The sequence below is a fragment of the Panthera pardus genome, unplaced genomic scaffold (assembly GCF_024362965.1).
Source record: "Panthera pardus isolate Hobbes unplaced genomic scaffold, ASM2436296v1 HiC_scaffold_2, whole genome shotgun sequence".
Classification (NCBI taxonomy): Eukaryota; Metazoa; Chordata; class Mammalia; order Carnivora; family Felidae; genus Panthera; species Panthera pardus.
In genome coordinates, this window is record NW_026526765.1 from 4,033,722 (window position 1) to 4,054,325 (window position 20,604).

The 20,604-nt window shown below is 53.4% G+C and overlaps 1 protein-coding gene across 3 annotated transcripts in view; it reads left to right on the plus strand.

Moving 5' to 3' along the window:
- Positions 1-20,604, plus strand: part of ICE1 (interactor of little elongation complex ELL subunit 1) — a 56,607-nt gene that overhangs the window by 25,225 nt on the left and 10,778 nt on the right. For all 3 annotated transcript variants that reach the window (XM_019450830.2, XM_019450828.2, XM_019450829.2), the window contains exons 11-15: positions 3,653-3,739; positions 6,508-6,920; positions 9,188-13,951; positions 15,100-15,268; positions 17,867-18,027. In XM_019450830.2, coding sequence (XP_019306375.2) covers positions 3,653-3,739; positions 6,508-6,920; positions 9,188-13,951; positions 15,100-15,268; positions 17,867-18,027 — 5,594 coding nt within the window. The remainder of the gene's footprint in view (positions 1-3,652; positions 3,740-6,507; positions 6,921-9,187; positions 13,952-15,099; positions 15,269-17,866; positions 18,028-20,604) is intronic.

A 20,604-nucleotide genomic window follows, 5' to 3' on the forward strand; every position in this document is an offset into this window, starting at 1 on the left:
TTCAAACATATATGAAGGTTGACTACTAGACAACAGGAACTATAGCCTAATATATTATTAAGATGCTGATATTTAATAAGATATTAACAAAAATCCTGCCCTCACCCAAAGGGGGGAAAATTACTTACCAAACCTGTCTGGTAACTAAATGTGCATAGACACAAACCACCTCTTGGATAACAGAAAATAACTGAAATACTAAGCCCTTTTGGAAGTAAACAGTAGGGCAGTATTGAAGTCTCTGCGATCCTGCCAGTATGGCATTCACAGGAACGAATGGGCCTATGTGATTATTCTAGAAAGCAAGACCTACAGAAGATGAATAACAAAGTAAGAAAATGCAACGGAAAACAGAAACTAAGGAAAATGGAAGGAAGGACCTAAGTTAATGAAATAGGAAACAAAGCAATTGATTTGGGACCTTTAAATGGAACAGCTGGATCTTTGCAAGGCTGGTGGAGCCCACAGCTCCTTTCGGCAGGTGTGACCGAGACAGGAAGGGACAAAAGCACGAGGACTGGGAAAACTGGAACAAAACTGCAGTTAGAGAATTACTTAGTTCACAGATTTATATTCAGATTTGATCGTGTTTGTGAAATGGGCCATTTTCAAGGAAAGCATGCTCAGATTGAGTCGGGATAGTTGTAAACCTGAACAGGAAAAATAACCCAGAAGAAATTAAAATAAAATAAAGATCTAACACCGTCGAAGATCCAGATGACTTATAAGGGAGCTCTGTAAAGGCGCCAGTGGATGAGACGAATGTCTTTATTGTTATGTATTCGTTTTAGAACTTAGAAAAACACGGACCGCTTTCCATGTCATTCTCTCGAACTCAAATAGGCCAGTACCAAAGGCGGCTGAGAATCCCGTGCTCACATCCTCAAGACTCCAAGCGCGGTCACTCAGGAACGGGGCTGCAAGACGCTAGATGAAGTTTTGGGGACTCAAGTTTAGTAGTAGCAGAGAACACACACAAGTTACGACTCACAGATTTGTCTCAGGAATGCCACAACAGCTGCCGAAGAGAAAAAGTACCCGTTCCTCAGGGAACAATACGTGGTGAGGTAATAATAGAACAACACATTTTGTTTTGTTTTTTTTTTAATTTTTTTTTTTAACATTTATTTATTTTTGAGACAGAGAGAGATTATGAAAGGGGGAGGGGCAGAGGCAGAGGGAAACACAGAATCGGAAGCAGGCTCCAGGCTCTGAGCCATCAGCCCAGAGCCCGACGCGACGCTCGAGCTCACGGACCGCAAGATCGTGACCTGAGTTGAAGTCGGACGCTTAACCGACTGAGCCACCCAGGCACCCCCTAAATGTTTATTTATTATTGAGAGAGAGACAGGGCGCACAAGTGGGGTGGGGCAGAGAAAGAGGGAGACACAGAATGGGAAGCCCGCTCCAGCCTCTAAGATGTCAGCACAGAGCCCGATGTGGGGCTTGAATTCATGAAATGCGAGATCATGACCTGAGCCGAAGTCGGACGCTTCACCGACTGAGCCACCCAGGCGCCCCGAGAACAACACATTTTGAAATCGAGAAAGGTGAAACGGAGGAGCCTTGTCACTACCGTGAGACGCGGATGCGCGTGCTTTCTGTGCCGTCTACTCTGTGTGGGCTGGAGGCCGTCAGCAGTGGGGCAGGGCCAGCACAGACGAGGGCGAGCTGTAGATCCGATGAGGGAGGCTCAGAGTTGTCATCATTGCAGATGGTAAGACCGTCTTGTGGACTCTGCTGGCAGAGTGTGATGTGCGGTGCCCGACGGTGACCTGTCAGAATAGGGACGGGACAGGAACAGCCCATCCTCCAAAGGCCGCGGGACCGTCAGCCGTCTAGGAAGAGAAAACCTATAAACCGTGTGCGCCGGGCCTCAGCGGGGAAATCCATAAACCCCGTGGAGAGCGTTAAAGACCAGAACGTGTAAGGGAACGTTGCGTTCCTGGATCAGAGACTCGCTGTGTAAAGATGTGAGTTTTCCCGTCTTACGCAGACCCTGCTGCGGTTTCATATGGGGAAGGACAAGCAGGCGGTCGAGGCTTATTAGGAAGAATAGGTATTCAGAATAATCGAGTGTTTGGGAAGGAAGAACCTGAGCAAAGCCCACGCCCACCCAGACATCAAAACGTAACTGCGAGCTCATCATGATGAAGGAAGCGTGGTGTTCATGTGGTGTAACTGACAAATCCGTGGAGCAGACAGGCTCAGAGATGCTCGTCGATGCCTTAGATTCTGATTCAGGGAGGACTTTACAGGCGTGGGGGAAGGTGTGCAGTTGGACCCAATGAGGTTTCCTCTTCACAGCTGAGTAAGGAAAGCACAGGGTGGATTTTTTCCTGCTTTACTGGGAAGGGCGACTTTTGTGTTTGTCCGATGAGAAGTAATGAATGCTCAGAACAGGCGTAGTTGTGGGCAGTAGCTCCGTAAGGATAGAAAAGTAACTCTGTTTCTTTTTTTTTTAAGGTTCCTTGTTTGCTGCTTTGGGTATACGTAATAAGCCGGGATCCCGGTCAGGTCATTTAAGCAAAGGGCATTACAGTGTTTGGTCTTTTATCCTCTCTAGAACTGGATTAAAGATTTCAGTATTTTCAATAAGTGCTTCCGGCTAATTTAAGAGCTTCAGGGAAACTATAATAGAGCTTGAGGTGGCCTCAAATTACCTAACACTTAAAGCGCATTTTTAATTGAACTTTCCTTAGCGTGGTTGGTCTTTTGATGCAGATTTGACCACAGGCTCTTCGTTCATACTTAAGTTTTTAAGAATATTTTTTGTTCTGGGAGTTTTTTGGAATGTATGTACACATTAATGCTAAACTCACTTAAAAACCATAGTGTCGTATTCTTAATGTTACACGAATTTCGTTAGGCCTGTCTTAGTTACAAAAGTCTGAATTCACAGATCATCAAGGATCTAAATCTATAAAAATACTTACCTTTCAACCTGAACCGATGGTTCTGAACTATTTGAGGAATTCAGACCCTTTTGAAAATTCATACAAATTCAGAGACTTTCACTTTTCCTTATAAAAGCATACGCTTCTGTGTGTGTCTGTTTGTGTGTGTGATGATCCCTTCCTTTCCAAGTGTTTATACACACGTATTTTTGTCTCCCACCCTGTCACCCCTGAAAACCATTAATGGATCTTTCAATTATCCACGAAGCCCCCGGGTCAGTTACAGCGTGGTCAGTTCTCACGGGTTCTCTGACACCCTGTTGTGACCGAGGGTGCCTCTCTGACATTGTCTGTCGTATACGGGGAGCCGGCATCTCCGACGTCGGTCATTCTGGCCGTGCTTCCGTCCCTCATCTCTCACCGCCTTCTGTGACAAGGCCAGAGATGTGTTTGGCCCACGCATATACAAAGACGATAGAGACCTTCAACAGCAAGTAGATTTGGTCCTTCGAATCCCGTGCCCTCTCATTCCCCCACCCCTCGAACAAAACCAAGCGTGCATTCAGCCTTCGGTGTTGAGCTAAAGCATCGCAGGCCTTCCCGTCTGCAGCTGAGCGTGTTACGCGCAGTGCTTGCGCTCGGGGGGCGATGTTGCGGGAACCTAGTCTTGGAGCTCTCGATTTCCTACGAGTGTGTTTGGCCTTGGGTGGACTGGGCCAAGTGACCTGTCTTTAATACTTTGCTCTTTTTCACAGGAAAAGTAAAACTGCTTCTGAAGGAACTCTGGCTCTGTATCAACACAACACACAGACTACCTGGTGAAGGCAGCAGGTGTGTCCCAGGTGAGAGCGCAGCTTCCGCAAGCACTTCTCACACGTGGAAGTAGCAGCGTTTACCCGGGGTGTCGTACGCCTTTAGTCTGTGACATCTCCCGTTACGAGAGCGAGATGGGCTGGCGTGGGTCCTTCTCGTTACACGGAGCTCCTTTCCCTTCAGCGGGGCCTGAAATTCAAATCAAAAGAAAATTAAAAACGCCTTCGGCTTTTACCGTTTAAATGGCGGCTTCCAGCAGAGAACGTGCAGAGAAAGTGGACGGACACACGACGGAGCGCGTGTGGCCGGAGCCGGCGGGACGCGGGGGGCCACGGCCCTTTCTGAATCCAGTAGCAGCCCAGCCGTGTGCAGTTTCCCTGCAGCTTACCCAGTGCCTTTGGTTGACCTTGTCGCCTCCACCTGCCGTACTCGCATCGGCTCCTTTAGAGGACCGCTGTGGTCAGACGAGAGCCCGTTTCCTTTCGCGCCGTCACGTCACGTGGTCACTGCGCAGCGCCACCCCGAATGCGTTTTCGGAGGTTTGACCTAATCTGCGGGACACCCCGATTTGCAGGGGAAAGCTGCGGAGGCGTTCTCCCACGTGCCCACGTGCACCCGACCCAGGATTTAGGATTTGGAAATCGGGGTTGGTCGTACCAGCGGGGATGGGGAGAAGTTAGTGGTCTCGCGTTAGAGGAAAGCGTTTCTCGGCCGTTTTTGTTTCGGTGTAACTAGTTTCTTGTGGTTAGCTGCTCTGAATTGCCAGATCATTGAGGATCTAAATCTGTAGAAACGTGGACCTAGTTTTTACTCCCCAGCTCTGCAGGCAAAGTTCCTGCAGAAAAAGGTTGCTAGACAAGTTCCTGGTTCTCATCAGTGCTCGATTCGGAACTCGTGAGGTTTTGTGAGGCGAAGAGAGGCACGGTGATGGGGTGCTTTTAAGCAGATTGTCACATTCTGGGTAGACGCACCGCCAACGGGCCGGTGGGGCCTGCGTCTCGTGAGTCCGTCTTTGCGGTCCCGAATCGCTCTCTTCGTGCCTTCAGCCAGAAGCACCCTGGGACACTTCCGCCTGCCTCAGCAGGCAGTAGTCGTGTTTTATTATGAGCACGCGACTTCTTGTCGTTAAAGGTGTTATTAAAAGGGCTTTCTGTTTAATAATCCGATGTTTTTATTTAAAAGCGAACTATTTTGAGGGGTAAGTCTATGGCTTAATGGTAACTTTTTCAAGTAAAAAGGAAAACATGGCATCTTTGGAATCTTAAATCCTAAAACATCTTCTTTTTCTTTCGAATTTTTTGTTTTTCTATGAGAAAATTCATAAAAATAAGGCAGAGAATCCCCCTCAGGCTCCTCATCCAGATTCCGCTGAATGTCACCCTCAGCGCGGGTCTCTGAGCCGAGCTGGGCCTCACACGGACGCCTCCAGTTCCATTCCAGGTGTTTCCATCCCCGAGCCCACGTTGCCCCTCGCAGCGCCCCCAGCCCGCATCTCGGCCCCAGTCCGCGGTCCATCCATCTCGCCTTGTCTCTTTGTCTTTGACGTCTTCGGGGCGGGAGGAAACCCATCAGTTTCGTCTGTGTACTGTCTTGTCGTGCTAGGTGAAGACCGTGTTTATGGCAGGAGGTCCCCAGTAGCGCCTGGCGCTGTGCTCGGGCCGTTGCAGGGGAGGGGGCACGTACGGGGGGCGGGGGGGGGGCAGGGCTGCTGCTTTAAGGTGGCGTCCACCAGGGTTCTCCACCGCAAGTCTCCGTGACTCGCCTGGAGGGGGACACTGGGATGCTGTGCAGACAGTCTGTTTCTCTCCCAGTCGAGCCCGCTGGCAAAGCCCCTGTGCTACAATTACTACTTAGTTTGTTAGCGATTTTGCATTTCTCTCATCCCTTCTACACACATTAATCGGAATTCTGTATTTGCATCATAACTCATATCATTTCATTGTTCAGATTTTTCCCACTTGGTGATTGGGTCCATCTTCAGGTCGGCTCCGGGGCCCTTGAGGCACCCCCAGCCTGTTTGGAGAATTTCTTTCTGGCTCTGTGAGATGTTCAGGTACCCCCCCCTCCCCCCCCCCCCCCCCCCCAGCCCTCCAGTCAGTCAGTCACTTCTCCAGGCAGCCTTGAGTCCTTGTGTAAAACATATGTTTACAACTTTCATAGATGACAGATGGTTGTTTCCAGTTACTTCCCAGGACACAAACATCTTCCTTGACAGTTCGCTACAGTTCACCAAAACCAAGACCCCCAAACCATTGGCTTTTTACTGTAATTTTCCCGGTGCGCTGTGATACAAAGCATTTATGTGACCTAGCCGAGTCCCTTAATTAGAGCGTTGTATAAATATGACCACGGGATAGGCTTGATGTTGGCTGATTTTTGATTGCTTTTCAGACCTGAAGATCATGTTCCCCGTCAGCCTCTATGCACAGAGCCGTTCCTCCCCAGTACTACTCACTGTGTGGAAGATTTACTGAGAGAAGGCACGTGCCGTCCAGGCCCATTACCCGCCGTCGTGGTGCCTTCCTCCCAGGCACCGTGCTGCTGGTGGGCGGGGGGCATCCCCTCCCTCTGCCTGCCGGCCCTCTTGGCTTGCTTGTTGCTAGGGAACTGTGCTTATGGGAAATGTGCTCGGGTCTTCTAGGGTGATCTGTGGGGAGGGATTGGCAGGTTGCCTTTTAAAGGAGGTTTCTGTTGATTCGAATTTACTCAATAGTACAAGCATTTTGAACGTTTAGCATATTTTTTGTAAGTTTTCTTGATATTATAGATGTTTAGTATTAGCTTTTGTCTCCCACAGAAAAACCCGCCAAAGAAAACCCCCCCGCACCCAGAGAGTCCCAAGATGCTGGCGCACCCCCTCCGGCGGGAGGCGGTCCCCTCAGAGCCGCAGCCGTGCAGACGTGCCTGACGGAACTGTCCATGGAGATAGAGGGCGACTTCCCTGCCTGTAAGAGTGTGGGAACAGAGGGGCCCGGTGCCGCTGCTCACCGTCCCGAACGCGTGTCTCCCGAGGGCCGGAATCCTGAGGTCCTGCTGCACAGGAGTGAGCAGGACAGCGCTGACTTCTCTGATCGTGATCGCTTTTTTGATGAAGATCTCCAGGCTGCAGTCGACTTCTTCAGACTTCCCCCTCCTCTTTTGTCTCCGGTGCCGTCCCCGCCTCTGGTGTCCTTACCGCACCTGAGCACGTTACCTTCTTCACTCGCACCTGTGAGTTTGCGCTTTGGATTTGAGTTATCCAGTGGGCACGTTGCCCATCCTGGCACTTAGCCATGCTCGGTGGGAGGTGCTCGGTGATACTCGGGCCAGATTTTATTGGGGACGAAGTGAGAACTGCGTAAGGCGTGCCCGTGTTCTTGGGACCAGCGTGGCTGCCGTGACACTGGTGGTTTGTGTTAGGGTCGTGTTCTGTTTGTCTTTATTCACAACCAAATCCTGAGTCCCTACAAACAATGTGTGTAGGCACGGAGTTGTTTTCAGAGATGGGGCATCCCTGTTTGTAGCACACATGCCCGTTAACCCGCGTTTGCCCAATTCCCCACCTTCGCTTGATGAATTCGTCATCTTTTTGTGTGTTTGCACGAAGGTTTGTTGTAATTTCTTAGGAAGCCAGTCTGGATAAAGCAGACTTGTATGCTTTTTGGCTTAAGGAGCAGGTAAAAGCATTGCTCCTCTGAGTTGCTCCCTTCATTTGGGAAGCAGCGCGTGTCCGTTCTGTTCCGGAGGCCGTGCTCGGCACTGGGAACGCGAGGTGACGTGGTCGCGCCTGGCAGTGGGGTGGGGAAGGGCGCAGGCGATTGCGCGGCCGTGAGGGACACCGTGGGGCTGGAGTGGACCCGGGCCGGAGGCTCGGCCCTCAGGGAGGCCAGGGCGGGCAGAGAAGCTCTGGGAGGACAGGAGCCCGCTGAGTGTTCAAGAGGGCAGGGTGTGTCCGGTGCTGGAGCTCTTTACACACCTGTGGGACTGAAGGTGATCCCGTGCCAGAGGATGCTCATGTCGACCAGGCGTGCAAGGGCCGTCTGGGGCCTCGGGACTTTCCAGTTGATCGTGGGGGCATTGGGAGGCGGTGGATCCCGGGAGGCGGATCGGCTGGTAGGTTTTCAGCTGGAAGGTTCCGCTTAGCCGCTGTGTGGCAGAGTGTAGGCAGTGGGGAGAGTCCGGAGGGAGGTAGGAGCGTGGACGGGGACGTCACTGACCGACTCAGCCGTTGCCGGCCTTCTCCACAGGTCATATCCCTGCAGCGGCACTGGGGTTCAAGGTGGGGTGGCTTGAGAAATGGTAGGAGGGGAACGAGCGGCCTCTGGCGAGGTTTTCCACGTGGTGGAAAGGGAGGCTCAGGAGTCAGCGATGCTGGAAAGGAGAGGAAGGAAGAAACCCTGCGTGGGTGGGAAGGCGCGGTGTCAGGTGCGGATAGAGGTGTGCGTGGGTTTCCAGGCGACACGTGCGTTGCGACGTTAGGCCCACGGGCGTGGGGCCCGGGAGGAGGCTGCGGCGCGCCCAGACGTCGGGGCTCCCCAGCCTCGGGGTGTCACAGAAGCCGTGGGACTGGGAGGTTGTTCGGTGTGGGTGGGTAGCAGCAGAGGCTGGGGTCCCAGGAGCGCATCTGCCTGTAGGTGACCACATCGAAGAGGAGAGGAGGTTGAGGACGAGTGGCAGGACAGGAAGAGAACCAGATAAAAGTGCCTAAGATTTTGGGGGAGGAAAGGATTGGCTTGGTGGGGCAAGCGTACGTCCGTGCTGTTCTTCGCCGGTCCGTAGTCTCCCTTGTGGAATGAGTTCCCGCGGTTGAGGAGGTAGCTCTCCCGGAGGTGCTGTGTGATGGGGGCCGGTTCACCCGGGCCGCGGGGCTGCCCAGGGGTGGTGGAGGGCTTCTGGAACGGAGGCGGAGAGCGGGTTGTGTGGGAAGGAGCAGTGTTGTGTGCGCACCGTTGAAAGAGTGGAGCCCGTCCGCTTGTTAGTGGCACCCCGGGTGCAGCCTGGTGAGAGGGGCTGTTGGCACGAGAGGTCTACGTGGCATCACCAGAGCGGGGGCCAGGTGCACCGCCCACACTGGTGGCGCTGGGCCGGAGCTGGGCGCCTGGGCCAGAGTGACCCGGAGGCTGGGGACTAGAGGGCAGTGCGTCCCGAGTTGGACACCGTTGTGCCAGGAAACGGAGGGGAAGAGCTGGAGAGAGGGACTGTTCCGGCCTTAGGAGAACAGACCGCAGGCCACGTGGGGCTGTGAGTTGTGGGAGGAGCCGGCGGTGGGGGTGGGGCTCTGGGACAGGGTCAGGGTGGAGGCGGGGCAGTGCTGTCTGTGTCCCGCTGCCACTCGCCCGTCGCCTGTGGGCTGCACACGAGGAGATGCTCCTTCTGCAGATGGGTGTTACGGGTTCTTCAGGAAGCAGGAGTGTGTTCTGTGATGCATGCAATTGGTAAGTTGTGTTCACTCGGTTCAGTTAGTCTTAACTAACGGGAACAACTCCTTCGTTTTTCAGGAAACCTACTTCGGAGAGTATACGGATTCCAGTGACGATGAGTCGTCCCAACCTAGAAATTCTGCCGCGTCTGTTTCAGAAGATGAGACGTCTGAATCGCATTACTTTGGCTCATCCAGGAGAAGTGATGGAAGGAGGGATACGCGGGAGGAAAAGCTCACATCGCATGAAGCCTCCAGAACTCTGACTGCACTGGAAGTAAACGGAGTGACAGCGGTTGGGTTTGGGACAGTCACAGCGGCCCTGAGAGAGCCTTCAGCCACACGCGCTTTAGCTCGCGAGCAACCCTGGGCAGTGTCCTCGGAAGCCACGAGTGACAGGGAAAGAGGCATTTTAGATGAGGCGCAGAGACCGAGAGAGGGTCGCGAGGTGGACAAGTCGGTGCAGACGGAGAACACGCTCGATGACACGGCAGGAAGCGTGTGTGGGGGGACGTCTGGCCGCCAGGCCCAGGACGGGGCGGCGGCCCCCTGGAGGGCTGACGTGCATCACCCTCCCCTCGGCAGCAGACCGTTCGGTGACCTCGTGGAATCTGAAGGAAAGAGCCTGCTGTCCGAAATGATAGGATCGCCCAAACCCCAGTTTACCACGTGGACACTGACAAACGAAATCCCTTTTGAATCGGATCATGTACCCATTTCTGACCACTTTCAGGGAATGTGTAGAGTATTGGGAAAAGACAGAGATGTTCGGAGGTTCATTTTAGGAGCCTCGCCTGAACCAGCAGACGACGCAGGTCACACAGTGGGCACCACGGGGCTCGGTGTTGACGCCAGGCTTTCTTCCTCTCCTACCTCGGGGGCATCGTCCGTGTGCAGTGACTCCCAGCCTTCCTCTGATGCACGCCCTCCTCCTGACTCCGCCCCCACCGAGCTGCAGCGCTCAGAACAGAAGCTACGAGCTGAGGCCTTCACCTTGCTGGACCTGCAGCCCGAGCCCCCAGAGTGTCCTGCCGGAGAGAACCATCTGGAAAACAGCTTGTATGCTTTGAGCCCCGAGTTGGGACCATCACATTTTAGTAACCTAAGTAGCAGTGAGGTCGAGGGCACAGACGTTGGGAAAGGCATGCCCAGAGTCTGTTCGCTTCCGCAGTCGGTGTTTGTAAACGCTGCGAAAGAGGCACAGTGTCGAAGTCAGGGTCCGAGAACTGAGCCCTCCCTGACCAGGGCGGATTCCACGCCGTTGGTGGAGTCTCAGTGCGGCTTGACCAAGAGTGGGTTTGGCTTCGGGAAAAGCCCTTCCTGGCACCAGAGTGACCTGTTAAGGAGAGGTAGCGAGGAAAGGCTGAGAGCTAAATCGGAACACGAACACAAGACTGACCGTCAGTTACAAAAGGCAGTGCCAGCCTTAGAAAACAGGGGACCCGCGTCCAGGCCTGAACTTGCCAGAGGAAATAACCCCGCGGGGCTCAGGGCCGCTCCGTCACTGTTGCCTAACCAAGTTTCGGTGATCACCAAGCAGGCCAGACCCGAAACGGCACACGGGGCTAGGTCAGAGCACTGGGGGCCACAGAGGACTGAGCCGGCCTTCGTGACGGCGTCTGGAGCGGGACGTGGTGGAGAGAGAGAGGACCCGGCCTGGAATATGCCGGGGGCGGCTGCTACGGGGGGGACCTCGCCACAAGTTTCTGCCTCAAGGAGAAAATTAGATTTCAGTTTTCCCAGCGGTTCTTTACCTGTAGAAAATCCTCACTGTTCCACAGGTAGCAAACTGTCTTTCTCTTGTGAAAAGATCCCAGTCCCGAACCAGGATGTCCTGACGGGAGCCTCGGCACCGGAAGCAGTACAGGAGCAAGGTCTGCTCCTCCGTGCCCCGAATCTGGACTCGTCCGGGCTGCCTGTGGATGGACGCCTTCCGGCCACGCCGGCACCCGTGTCGAGAAGCTTTCCTGGTGCAGGAGCACCGTGTGGGGGCTCGGGCAGATCTGGCGGGGGGGCCCTGGCCGTGCCCGAGGACCCTCCTGGCGGGCGGCAGAGCCTGAGGGGGTCTCTGGAGCTGCCGTCGCCGGCCCCGGGCGGCGCTTCTCCCGGAGACCCAGGCACCTCCGGGACGGCGCTCCCGTCGGCGGGTCTCGGAAAAGATGAAGAGACGCGCGGCGTCCCTCCGGGTGCCCTGGCCGCGGCCCCGTGTTGTTACACGGGCATCCGGGAGGCGGGAGGCGGCGACACGGAGGTGGAAGAGAGCGAGGCGCCCAGCTGCAGCGAGGGCGAGAGCGAGCCCGAGGCCGTGACGGGGGCCGCCCGGCACGGGGCCGCCAGCGCCTCCGGGGAAGGTGGGGGAGCCCTGGGGGCCGGCGCGGCCGAGAGCAAGCCCTCCGTGGAGGTGGGGTGTCTGACCTCGGCCCTGCAGGACTTCAACATCAGTACTCTGTCGGAGATAGACGGACTTTCTACGTCCGAGGTCGTCATGTTTCTCGAAAGTTGTCAGTTGAGAGATTATAGTTCCGGGGACTCTGTTTCAGAATGTTCTAGCAAAGGAACCCTGAGTAAGGACATGAGCAAAGAGTTAAAGCCAGGTGAGCCATCAGGAGAAAAGTACAGGAAGCAGCTGTGTGACGAAGAAGCGCTCGAAACCCCGGAAGAGTGGCTCGAGTCCGAGGAGGAGGACGGGCCCCTGCGGGGCACGCGGCGGCTCTCTCGGCGCTCTCTGGAAACGCTGTCAGAGGTCCTCACCAAGATCGGACAGGAGCTTCAGGCCAGCTGCGAGGGCCCCGCCGGAGAGGATGCTGCCGATTTCGTGCTCTTCAACGTGCACGACGCCGTGACCGCCGGGCCCGTCCGAGAGCACGGCCCACCTCGGGAAGCGGGGGACCCCTCGCCACTGCCCACGGGTACGCCCCCTCCAGCAGCCGGCCTGGCCGGCGAGGGCGGCTCTCCCGGGGGCGGTCCCGCGGGGAACGGAAGCGCCCCCGGCGGACCCGAGGCCGCTTCCCACGTCACCAGCCCGAACCGTGGTGGGGAGGAGGGCCTGTCAGAAGCGGCGGAGCCCTCAGCCCTGCACGCCGACTCGGGAGCGGGGCAGACGGCGGAGCGCGGTGCCGAAGGGGAGGCAGAAACGACATTCCAGTGCCAGATCTCTACGGTGACCTCCGAGGTCATCAATGTGCTGATCAACAAGGATCAGAATCTAGTCATTGAAAAGGGGGACCACTGGACCATCATCAACGGGGTGGCTCTCATGCCAAACGTGGACCAGGTTATACTGTGCGACACTCCGGAGGACGTCGCTGTCTCCCCGGAGCCGGGAGGCCCGGGAGCCGGTTTCATCTCCGTCACTGCTGTGGACAAGTCTCCAGAGACCGGTCACCCTGGCCTTGCGTTTCCGGAGCCCCAGGGCGGCAGCCTCCCGGGTGCCCAGGAAGAAATCTCCAGCAGTAGTCAGAGCACCAACTTCGATAAAAGTCGCTTGCGCAACAGGCCGGTCAAACCTAGTGTGAGGCTTAGCTCCGAAATCTACGACCAGAACTTCGAGTCTCAGGTGGTTGCGTCCGATCACACGTATTTTAACTCAAAACTAGAGCCGTTTGGCAAGAATAAGAATCGATCCAAGGTGACCAACAAAGATCAGTCAAACAAGCCAGCAAAGACCTCAGCGTCAAGCAGAGTTGAAGCTAATCAGAGTGAAGGCTCCCAGTCATTTTTAGGGGAGAGAGAGAACGCAAAAACCCAGAGAAATCAAACTCAGACCATCCTAGCCAATGCGGACACGTCGACCCCCACGGACTGTTCTGACACCCTGAGTAAAATACGGCAGGAGGTGGGGCCCCCTCTGCCACCCTTGCTTGCTCCTTTGGTTGCCACCCCTCCCCGGACTTCCCGGCCGGTGTCTCCTCTGATAGCCACTTCCACTCCCTCCTCCCCCGCCTCTCCCATCGGCCCCATTTCTCCCTTGTGTGAAATCCCGGTGCCTCCTGCGATGTCTCCTTTGCCGGAAGAGCCCGGATGCCCCTCGCCCCTGCGCACGTCCCCGTCCCCATCCACCGCAGCAGCCGGCGAGAGGATCCTGTCGTCTCCCCTGCAGTTCTGTGCTGCGACGCCAAAGCATGCCCTCCCTGTGCCGGGCCGCCTCCCCCCCTTTGCTTCCGCCCATGCGGCTGTGGCCGGACCCCAGGAGAATTCCGTCAAAATCCTTGACAGCATGTACCCGGAGTTGTCTGCCAGGGCCCGCACCCTCAACATCCTCAAAGGGAACATTCAGCTCGCCCGGGGCCCACCTGCTGACTGTAAGAACTTAGCAGGGCCCGTCGGCGCCATCACAGGATTCAAAGCAATCACGTCAACGTCAACCGCCTTTGTGAAAACGGGGGGCAGCTCTGGGAGTGACTGCAGTCAGGATAAGTCCAAAGATACGGGGACTCACCAGGACTCAGGTGGGAAAAGGACGTTGTCTGCATCTACGCTGAGGAGCGCCAAGAGACTGCGGCTGGACAGCGGGTCCCCAGAACCAGAGCCCGGGAGCGCCGCCGCAGAAGGAGTCCACAGGACCGTCCGGAGGAGCCTCCCTCAGGCTGAAGGCGTGACGACAGAGGAGGAGAGAAGTGCTCTTCTGACCGTCAGCACAGCCTCACAGTTGCCTCCAAACCCGAAAGAAACTGTAGAGTCCCACGACAAAGCCATAGCTGACGCGCTGAAGAAGATTGCAGAGTCGTCTTTTGATCTCCTGCCTGTCATCCGGAGTCACGTGTATGTGGGAAATATCTCCAAAAAGCCCGTAATGAGAGATCAAGAGAAGGAAGTTGTTCACGAATTCAGCACGACCAAAAAGGTACGTGGAACTTTTCTGTACGAGCGTTAGGAACTGCATGTGCTCGGAGACAGGCTGTCTGCTCGCAGCCCGGTGGCAGATGGCCCTGAACAGGACTTTTATTCCAGAGGTGGACAGTTACCCGTGTCCACATTGTGACCCATACTTGGTTTCTAGTCAGCATTTTACACACGCGGGATGTGAGAAGGCAGTGGAGATTTGATCATTTGTATTTATCAAATACCTGATAATTTGGAAGGAAAAAAGTGTCTGTCAGGACCACCGTTGCACATTTTCCATCGATTCTGGCCTGTTGAAAGGCTCAAAATGATTTGTTTCAAAGCAGCAGATTTGTCTCCTGTGGTGGAGCCTTTCTTTTCCATGAATTGCACCATACACACACCCGAGAGTGAGCGTCTTTCACAAAGATAGCGCGGGGTTTCCCGTCCCTCCCTTGATGTACGTCACGCACGAAGCCCGACCACGTGCTGGCTTCCAGATGGGGGGAACAGAAATGGGAGCATCGTGTAGACCGACAGGTGGTTTAGTGGGGCCTTCACAGGGCTGTGTCTTCTGAGTACCCGTGTCGACACCTTGTGCGGATTCCTTCCGGTGCCCCTGCCGTGTTGCCTACCCGCACCTCTTCGCAGTGGAGTGGTAGAAACACGCACGTAGTTTTCCTGGGTCGCGTACTTTCAGAAAGCGCGAGAGCAGTGCGAGTGACTTCGGGAGGTTCGTTTGAAACGAACAAATGGATCAAATTATTTAACGCCCTTCTTCCAAAGCGAGACAAACGTTGCCCGGTGTTTTTAAGATCTAAAGGAGTTCAGAAAACAGGAACTGGAGTAGATCAGAGAGTTACTTCGGCGAAAAGCAAGGAAGTGGACTTTGGTGGGGAGGTGGCGGCTTCAGGGGCCCAGGCGTGCTCGGGCGCGGCCTGTGGCACCTGCAGGCAGCCCGCGGCCGTGGCCCCTGACCCCCGCGCCGCGTGGCTCACCGGGCCGAGCGAGGCGGGTTGTCCTCCGCAGTCACCGCTCTCCTCTGCTTGCTGCTCTGGGGCACGTTGTGTGGTCCCGACAGACAGACTTCATCTGTAAGTTGTAGCCGTTGTTCAGTAAGCAGACGAAATGTCGGCACACGTTGTGTTTTCTCTTTGTGTCTCGACCCAGCATCTAGCAGAGTGCTTGCTTCACTCCATCCTCTCAGAACTGAAGATTCAGAAGATCTCCCTGGAGCGCAGTTACATCCACGCCCTCTGCAGGGTGTACGTGGGCATATGCCGGCAACTGGGAGACTTGGAGCGAGCCCGCCTGTTTTGCTACAGCCTACTGAAGGAAGGTGCGTTCACACGGTGGTCGTTTTGTGTTGACATGTGTGTACTTTCCCCGCGACACTGGGTCTGTACTTGCAGCCGAGGGACCGCTGTGTATCTTTGCAAATACGCAGGACGTTGGTGCGTTTCCCCGAGGCCGTGAAGAGCCTTGGCCGGGTGAAGCCGTGCCTCGTTGCCCGGGGGGCAGTTTCCGTGGCTGACCTGCTCGTAGCAGCAGCTGCGTTCCCGCTTGTGCATAGAGTGTCGTCACGACGTGTGTCTGTCTGTTCCTAGTGTAGCCACTCCAGAGTCAGGTGTGGGCCACACGAGACGGGAGGATGGTTTTGTAAGGTGGGTGTCAAAGCGTGCTGCCGTGTCTCTGGCTGGAAGAGGCGGCGTCTGAAACGGAGCCGTAAAGCCCACAAGACGAGGACCAGAGACGTGGAACCCTAGGAGGGCTCCCCTGGGCCCCGTCGCCCCTCCGCTCCCTCCGTCCCCACGGACGGGTCGGCACAGAAGCCCCCTTCCTGATCACACGTCATCGGTGGCAATGTTTGTGAACGGTGACACGGCGCATAAATGTGATTTGACTGCAGCCCAGAAAGTCTGACCTGGATCGTGAAGATTTTTAACCTTTAATCTTTTAATCTTCCGGGGGGGGGGGGGGGGGGGGGGCGTGTGCATCAGGTGACGGGACATGTCCGCTGCCTGCGGGGCTGCGAGTGAGACTGCTGTGTGTCGCCCTCTCCCTCGCCTTGTTTACTCTCTCAGGCCCTGCTTTCCTCAGCAGTGGTAACGGGGTGCGTGCCAGGCCTCGGGCTTGGGTGGTGGCCACAGCCCGACCCAGATGCGCACAAGCCAACGTGACCCCGGCTCGCGCAGGGCATCATCAGTGGTGGGCAGGAGAGAGGCGAGCTGCGTGCGCTCTGCTGAGCCCCCTCCGGGGTTCAGCCCGCTCCCCTCAGGCTCGTGGGCACAGATTTCTCCCCTGGGAAGCTTTCCCTTTAGCTTTCTCGGGGCTCACGTGGTACCTCCCACACGGACTCCTGCGGTCTTTCTCCTGGCGTTTTCTGCATGGCCCTCACCCCCGCTTCCATCGTGTCTGAATCTGTTTGTCTTTCTCCTCCACTAGATTGCGTGCTCCGTAAAGGAGGAACTTCGTCTTGTCCCCATTTATTCCGACCCCAGAGCAATACGCTGTCCACAGTCACGGAGTATCTGTTGAATGAGTGAACGAACAGTGCTGTGGAGGGAGGATTTGTGAGTGTCTGTGGGGTCAGAGAAGCTCTCCTTGTCAGAGTGACCTTTGAGCTTGAGGTGGCAAGATGCCAGGCAGTGTATCCAAGAAAAGCGAGGGAGAGAACGCCAGGCAGAGGAAGCGGCATGTGCAGAGGTCCTGGGGCAGGACCCAAGATTTCAGAAAGAACACATCAAGAGAGTGCAGGGAGTTTATGCTTTGGTCGTCTGCTCTTTCAACACGTTGCAGTGTTAGGTGAGATACAACAGGAAACGGGAGAGATGCGCTTCCTGCCAAACAGGGTAAAAGTCTGTGTTGGCTGGCTCAGCCACGTCGCAAAACACTGGCAGTTTCTTATAGAATTCAAATACTCACCAAATGACCCAGGAATCCCACTCGTAGGTCCTTCCCTAACAGAAGTAGAGACATACGCTCACTAGACCGGCCCGCGGTTGTTCGTAGCGTCTCCACCTGCAGGGGCCTGTGGCTGGAGGCCCACATCCCTCAGCAAGTGAAGGAACGAGTGTGCTATATCAAGCAGTTGACCACTGTTTGGCCACGCAAAGCGAGGGACCACTGATGTGCGTGGCAACACGGGTGAACCGCAGAAACATTCTGTGGAGTCAGGGAGCCGGACGGAAAGGAGCGCGTGCCGTCCGAACCCGTTCGTACGTATTTGAGAACAAGCAACTCATTGAAAGTGGCAGTAAGCGGATCAGAGTTGTCTGTGTCTGGGACTAAGTGACGCACTGGAAAGGGTCAGACCGTGGGAATTTGGGGTGACGGAAATGTTCTTAAATGGATTGCGGTGGGGGCCACACAGATCCATTCATTCACCAAACCGTCTGCTTGAAAAGGGTGCATTTTGTTGTGTGTGAGCTGTACGTGGCTTAGGTTGATTAAACAAAGCCAGACGTGGGCAAGAGCATTCACGATAGAAGGTCGTCCTCCGCAGTGTATAAAAACATCTCTCCAAGTCGAAAGCCTTTTATAAAAGTGTTGTACCGGTGAGTTCTGTCTTACGGATGCATAAAAACTGGCCTGAAATGACACTTAAGAAACGGGAAGGTTCTAGGGTTGGAGAATCTGGAGAGAGCGGTTTGCCTTGGCTTCGTGTTTTGGATTCCGTGGCTCTTTTCATGGTTCAGTGGCGTATCTGAGCTGTCATGGTTCAGATGTAATTAAGGAAGGTTTACCAGAGCGAAGGGTTTGCGGGAGAAGGAAGCAGATTTTGAAATAACTGCGGCCGGGGCCTCTTCGGGCTCCCTCCCTTCACTGTACGGAGGCCTTGCGAGGCACAAGCACAGTTATTAAAATTTGTTCTTAGCTTGTAACTTATTCACTTGATCAGATGTAAAGGTTTATCGTCTGTCTGTCTTTCTCATAGATTTTCCGGAATCAGAAAAATTGACTTTGTTCATTGCAAACATGTGGCATGATATATTTATTTCCCAGTCGGTGATTAATAAAGCAATGCAGCTGGTTGCCAGGCAGCGTGCGAAAGGAGAGGTTCGGAACTGTCTGAGAGCATTCCTCAACTGGGAAAAGGTGAGGCTGGCTTTTCCTTATTCTCATAACCGTGCTCGTCTCGTAGATCTTACGTGAATGTACTCACTCGGGTCGTACTCGTTCACCAGCATTTCAGAGACATTCCTCTTTGTATGAGATCCTTTAAAATACCATTTTAGCCCAAGCTTGTGCATTTAGTTCGGGAAATGTGCACGGGCCAGCTTGGGAAGAAGTGTAGACTTACGTGTTGTGTTAATTTAACAAAAGTTTCTTCTGTCCACTGGTTTACGGCTGGTGAGGTCCACGTGTATGTGTGCAGGGCTCAGAGGGGCTGTCTGCAGTAGGCACTTGGAGAGGCAAAAAAAATGGTGAGGTGAAAAAGTTCAAGTCCTCGTTTTGATTTTTTTCAATCTGTACTCTCTTTTTCTTTTTGGTCGATGGGATTTCTCTTTATTTCAGTACTTTGTCCCTATGTGTTTATTTGGTAACTGAGGGCTAATATGGCATCTAGATTGCCTTCCTTTGTGTGTACCTTCTATCGAATGAGAATCTCTGGATGTTGAATTGCCAGTGGGAAACTCGAAGAGATGTCGAATTCAGTGAGGGGTTGACTTTGGTTTGTTTTTAAATGACTGTGTATTAATATCCTCTTAATATTATCCTGGCCCATGCACGTAGTCGAATTTTATATGCCGTTTTGCTTTCCTTTTTGGTACTTTTTGATATTAATATTCGTTAGACTTCTATTTTCTTATGAAAAGTACAGGAAAGGGCTACTGGTGGATACAAGTTAAGGAAATATTTAAAAGCAAGTCTGTTATCTGTTTGGCAACTTGTCTAGACAAAGCAGAGTGTAGTCCTGGGAGGCATCATCAGATTCCCATCAGTCACTGAGTCGGAAGGGCCCTTCCGTCTCCAGCCATTGACCTCGATGGCCACCATCACACCTCCACCCCCAGGTCCCCTGCGGGGCCACGTGCCCCTGCCTGGTCCCCCTGCTTGTGCACTGGAGCCTGCTCCTCTGGCCTGTTCGGGATGAGACCAGATACGGGTGATTTGATGATAAAAGACATTCTTTATGAAAAAAGCAGAATTTTAAGAAATGTGTTTGCCATATATCAAATAAAAATATCAAGTGCAAGGTATACAAAAACGAGTAATACTTGGGGGAAGAATGCCATTATAGTACAAGACTTGCAGATTTTCTCTCTCAGAGAGACAAAAAGCAGTGGACGCACTGGAATTCATTAATATGTAAAGTAAACTTGAATGAAGAATATTAATTTTTCTGTTTGCCTATAGCACATGTGCAGACCCATCATGAATTTGGTTACGTGAAAACCTTAATTCTTAAAAAGTGAAGATTCCCGGGGCACCTGGCTGGCTCCGTAGGTTAAGCATCTGACTTCGGCTCAGGTCATGATCTCGCGGTCTGTGAGTTCCAGCCTCGCGTCGGGCTCTGTGCTGCCAGCTCGGAGCCTGGAGCCTGCTTCCGATTCTGTGTCTCCTTCTCTGTGCCCTCCCCCGCTCATCTTGAAAGTTGGCATATATGATCCTGGACAATTGGGGAATAAGGAACTCAAAAGTAAAGTCAGTGTTTCGCAAATCATTGAAAAGGAAAACCCTTCATACCAAGGATCTCTAGTTTTGGGAAAACTTACACTCACTAACATAGTTTGAGTGTTTTCATTATTAAACTGATAAAGTGGCTGATAATTATTTTAAAAATTAAAAATATGAGAAGCAATCTGAAAAAAAAAAGAATATAGCTTAAAAGGTATGAAGCAGTGAACAAAAAGAAAACACATAGAAGAAAAACACATTGCCTTTAAAAAATAGTAACAAAACAGATAGCTCTCAGGTCGGACTAATGAAAAAAGAGAAAAGGGAAAATATTGAAGATTTCAAAACGAGAAAGAAAATAGAACTACGGTCGTAGGATAAAGAGTGTGAGAAGACCACTAGCCACAACTATGGCGGCAGATTTGGAAGCCAAGGACGGTTTCTAACAAAGTAAACAGTATCAGATTTGGTTTTGGGGCAGAACACTTGAAGAGACAGTGTTGTCAGCTAACGTTTATAGAAGAGCTGGAAAAGTTGATGTAAAACATAAAAAGCATGTATAGGCTCCACCTGAATTTTGCTTCACCTTATAAAGAACTAAGTTATTCTAGTCTTTTGCAAGTATAAGAAAAGATTGAAAGCTTCCTATTTACCGTTGATAACAAAACCCAATAGAAAATAGGACGAGAAAGAAAAAGTTGTAAGTCCACTGTTAGGTATTTATCCAAGAAGTCGAATTAACGTCCACACGAAGACATGTGTGTTCACAGCAGCATTCTCACGCATCACCTGAGGCCGGAATAGCCCAGAAGCCTGTCAGTAGGTGAGTGGATAAGCACACTGGTCCGTCATGTAATGGAGAACTGTTCAGCAGCAAGGAGCGTTCAGACCACCAATAGGTACAAGGACGTGGGTAAATATCAACAGATGTGCGCAGGTGTGAATGAAGCCAGGTGAAGGAGTCCAGTACTGGGTGACTAAATTTTATCAATTTCTGTAACAAGACTGATATCTAGGGTCAGGAAGATGTTAGAACTTAAAGGACTTTTTTGA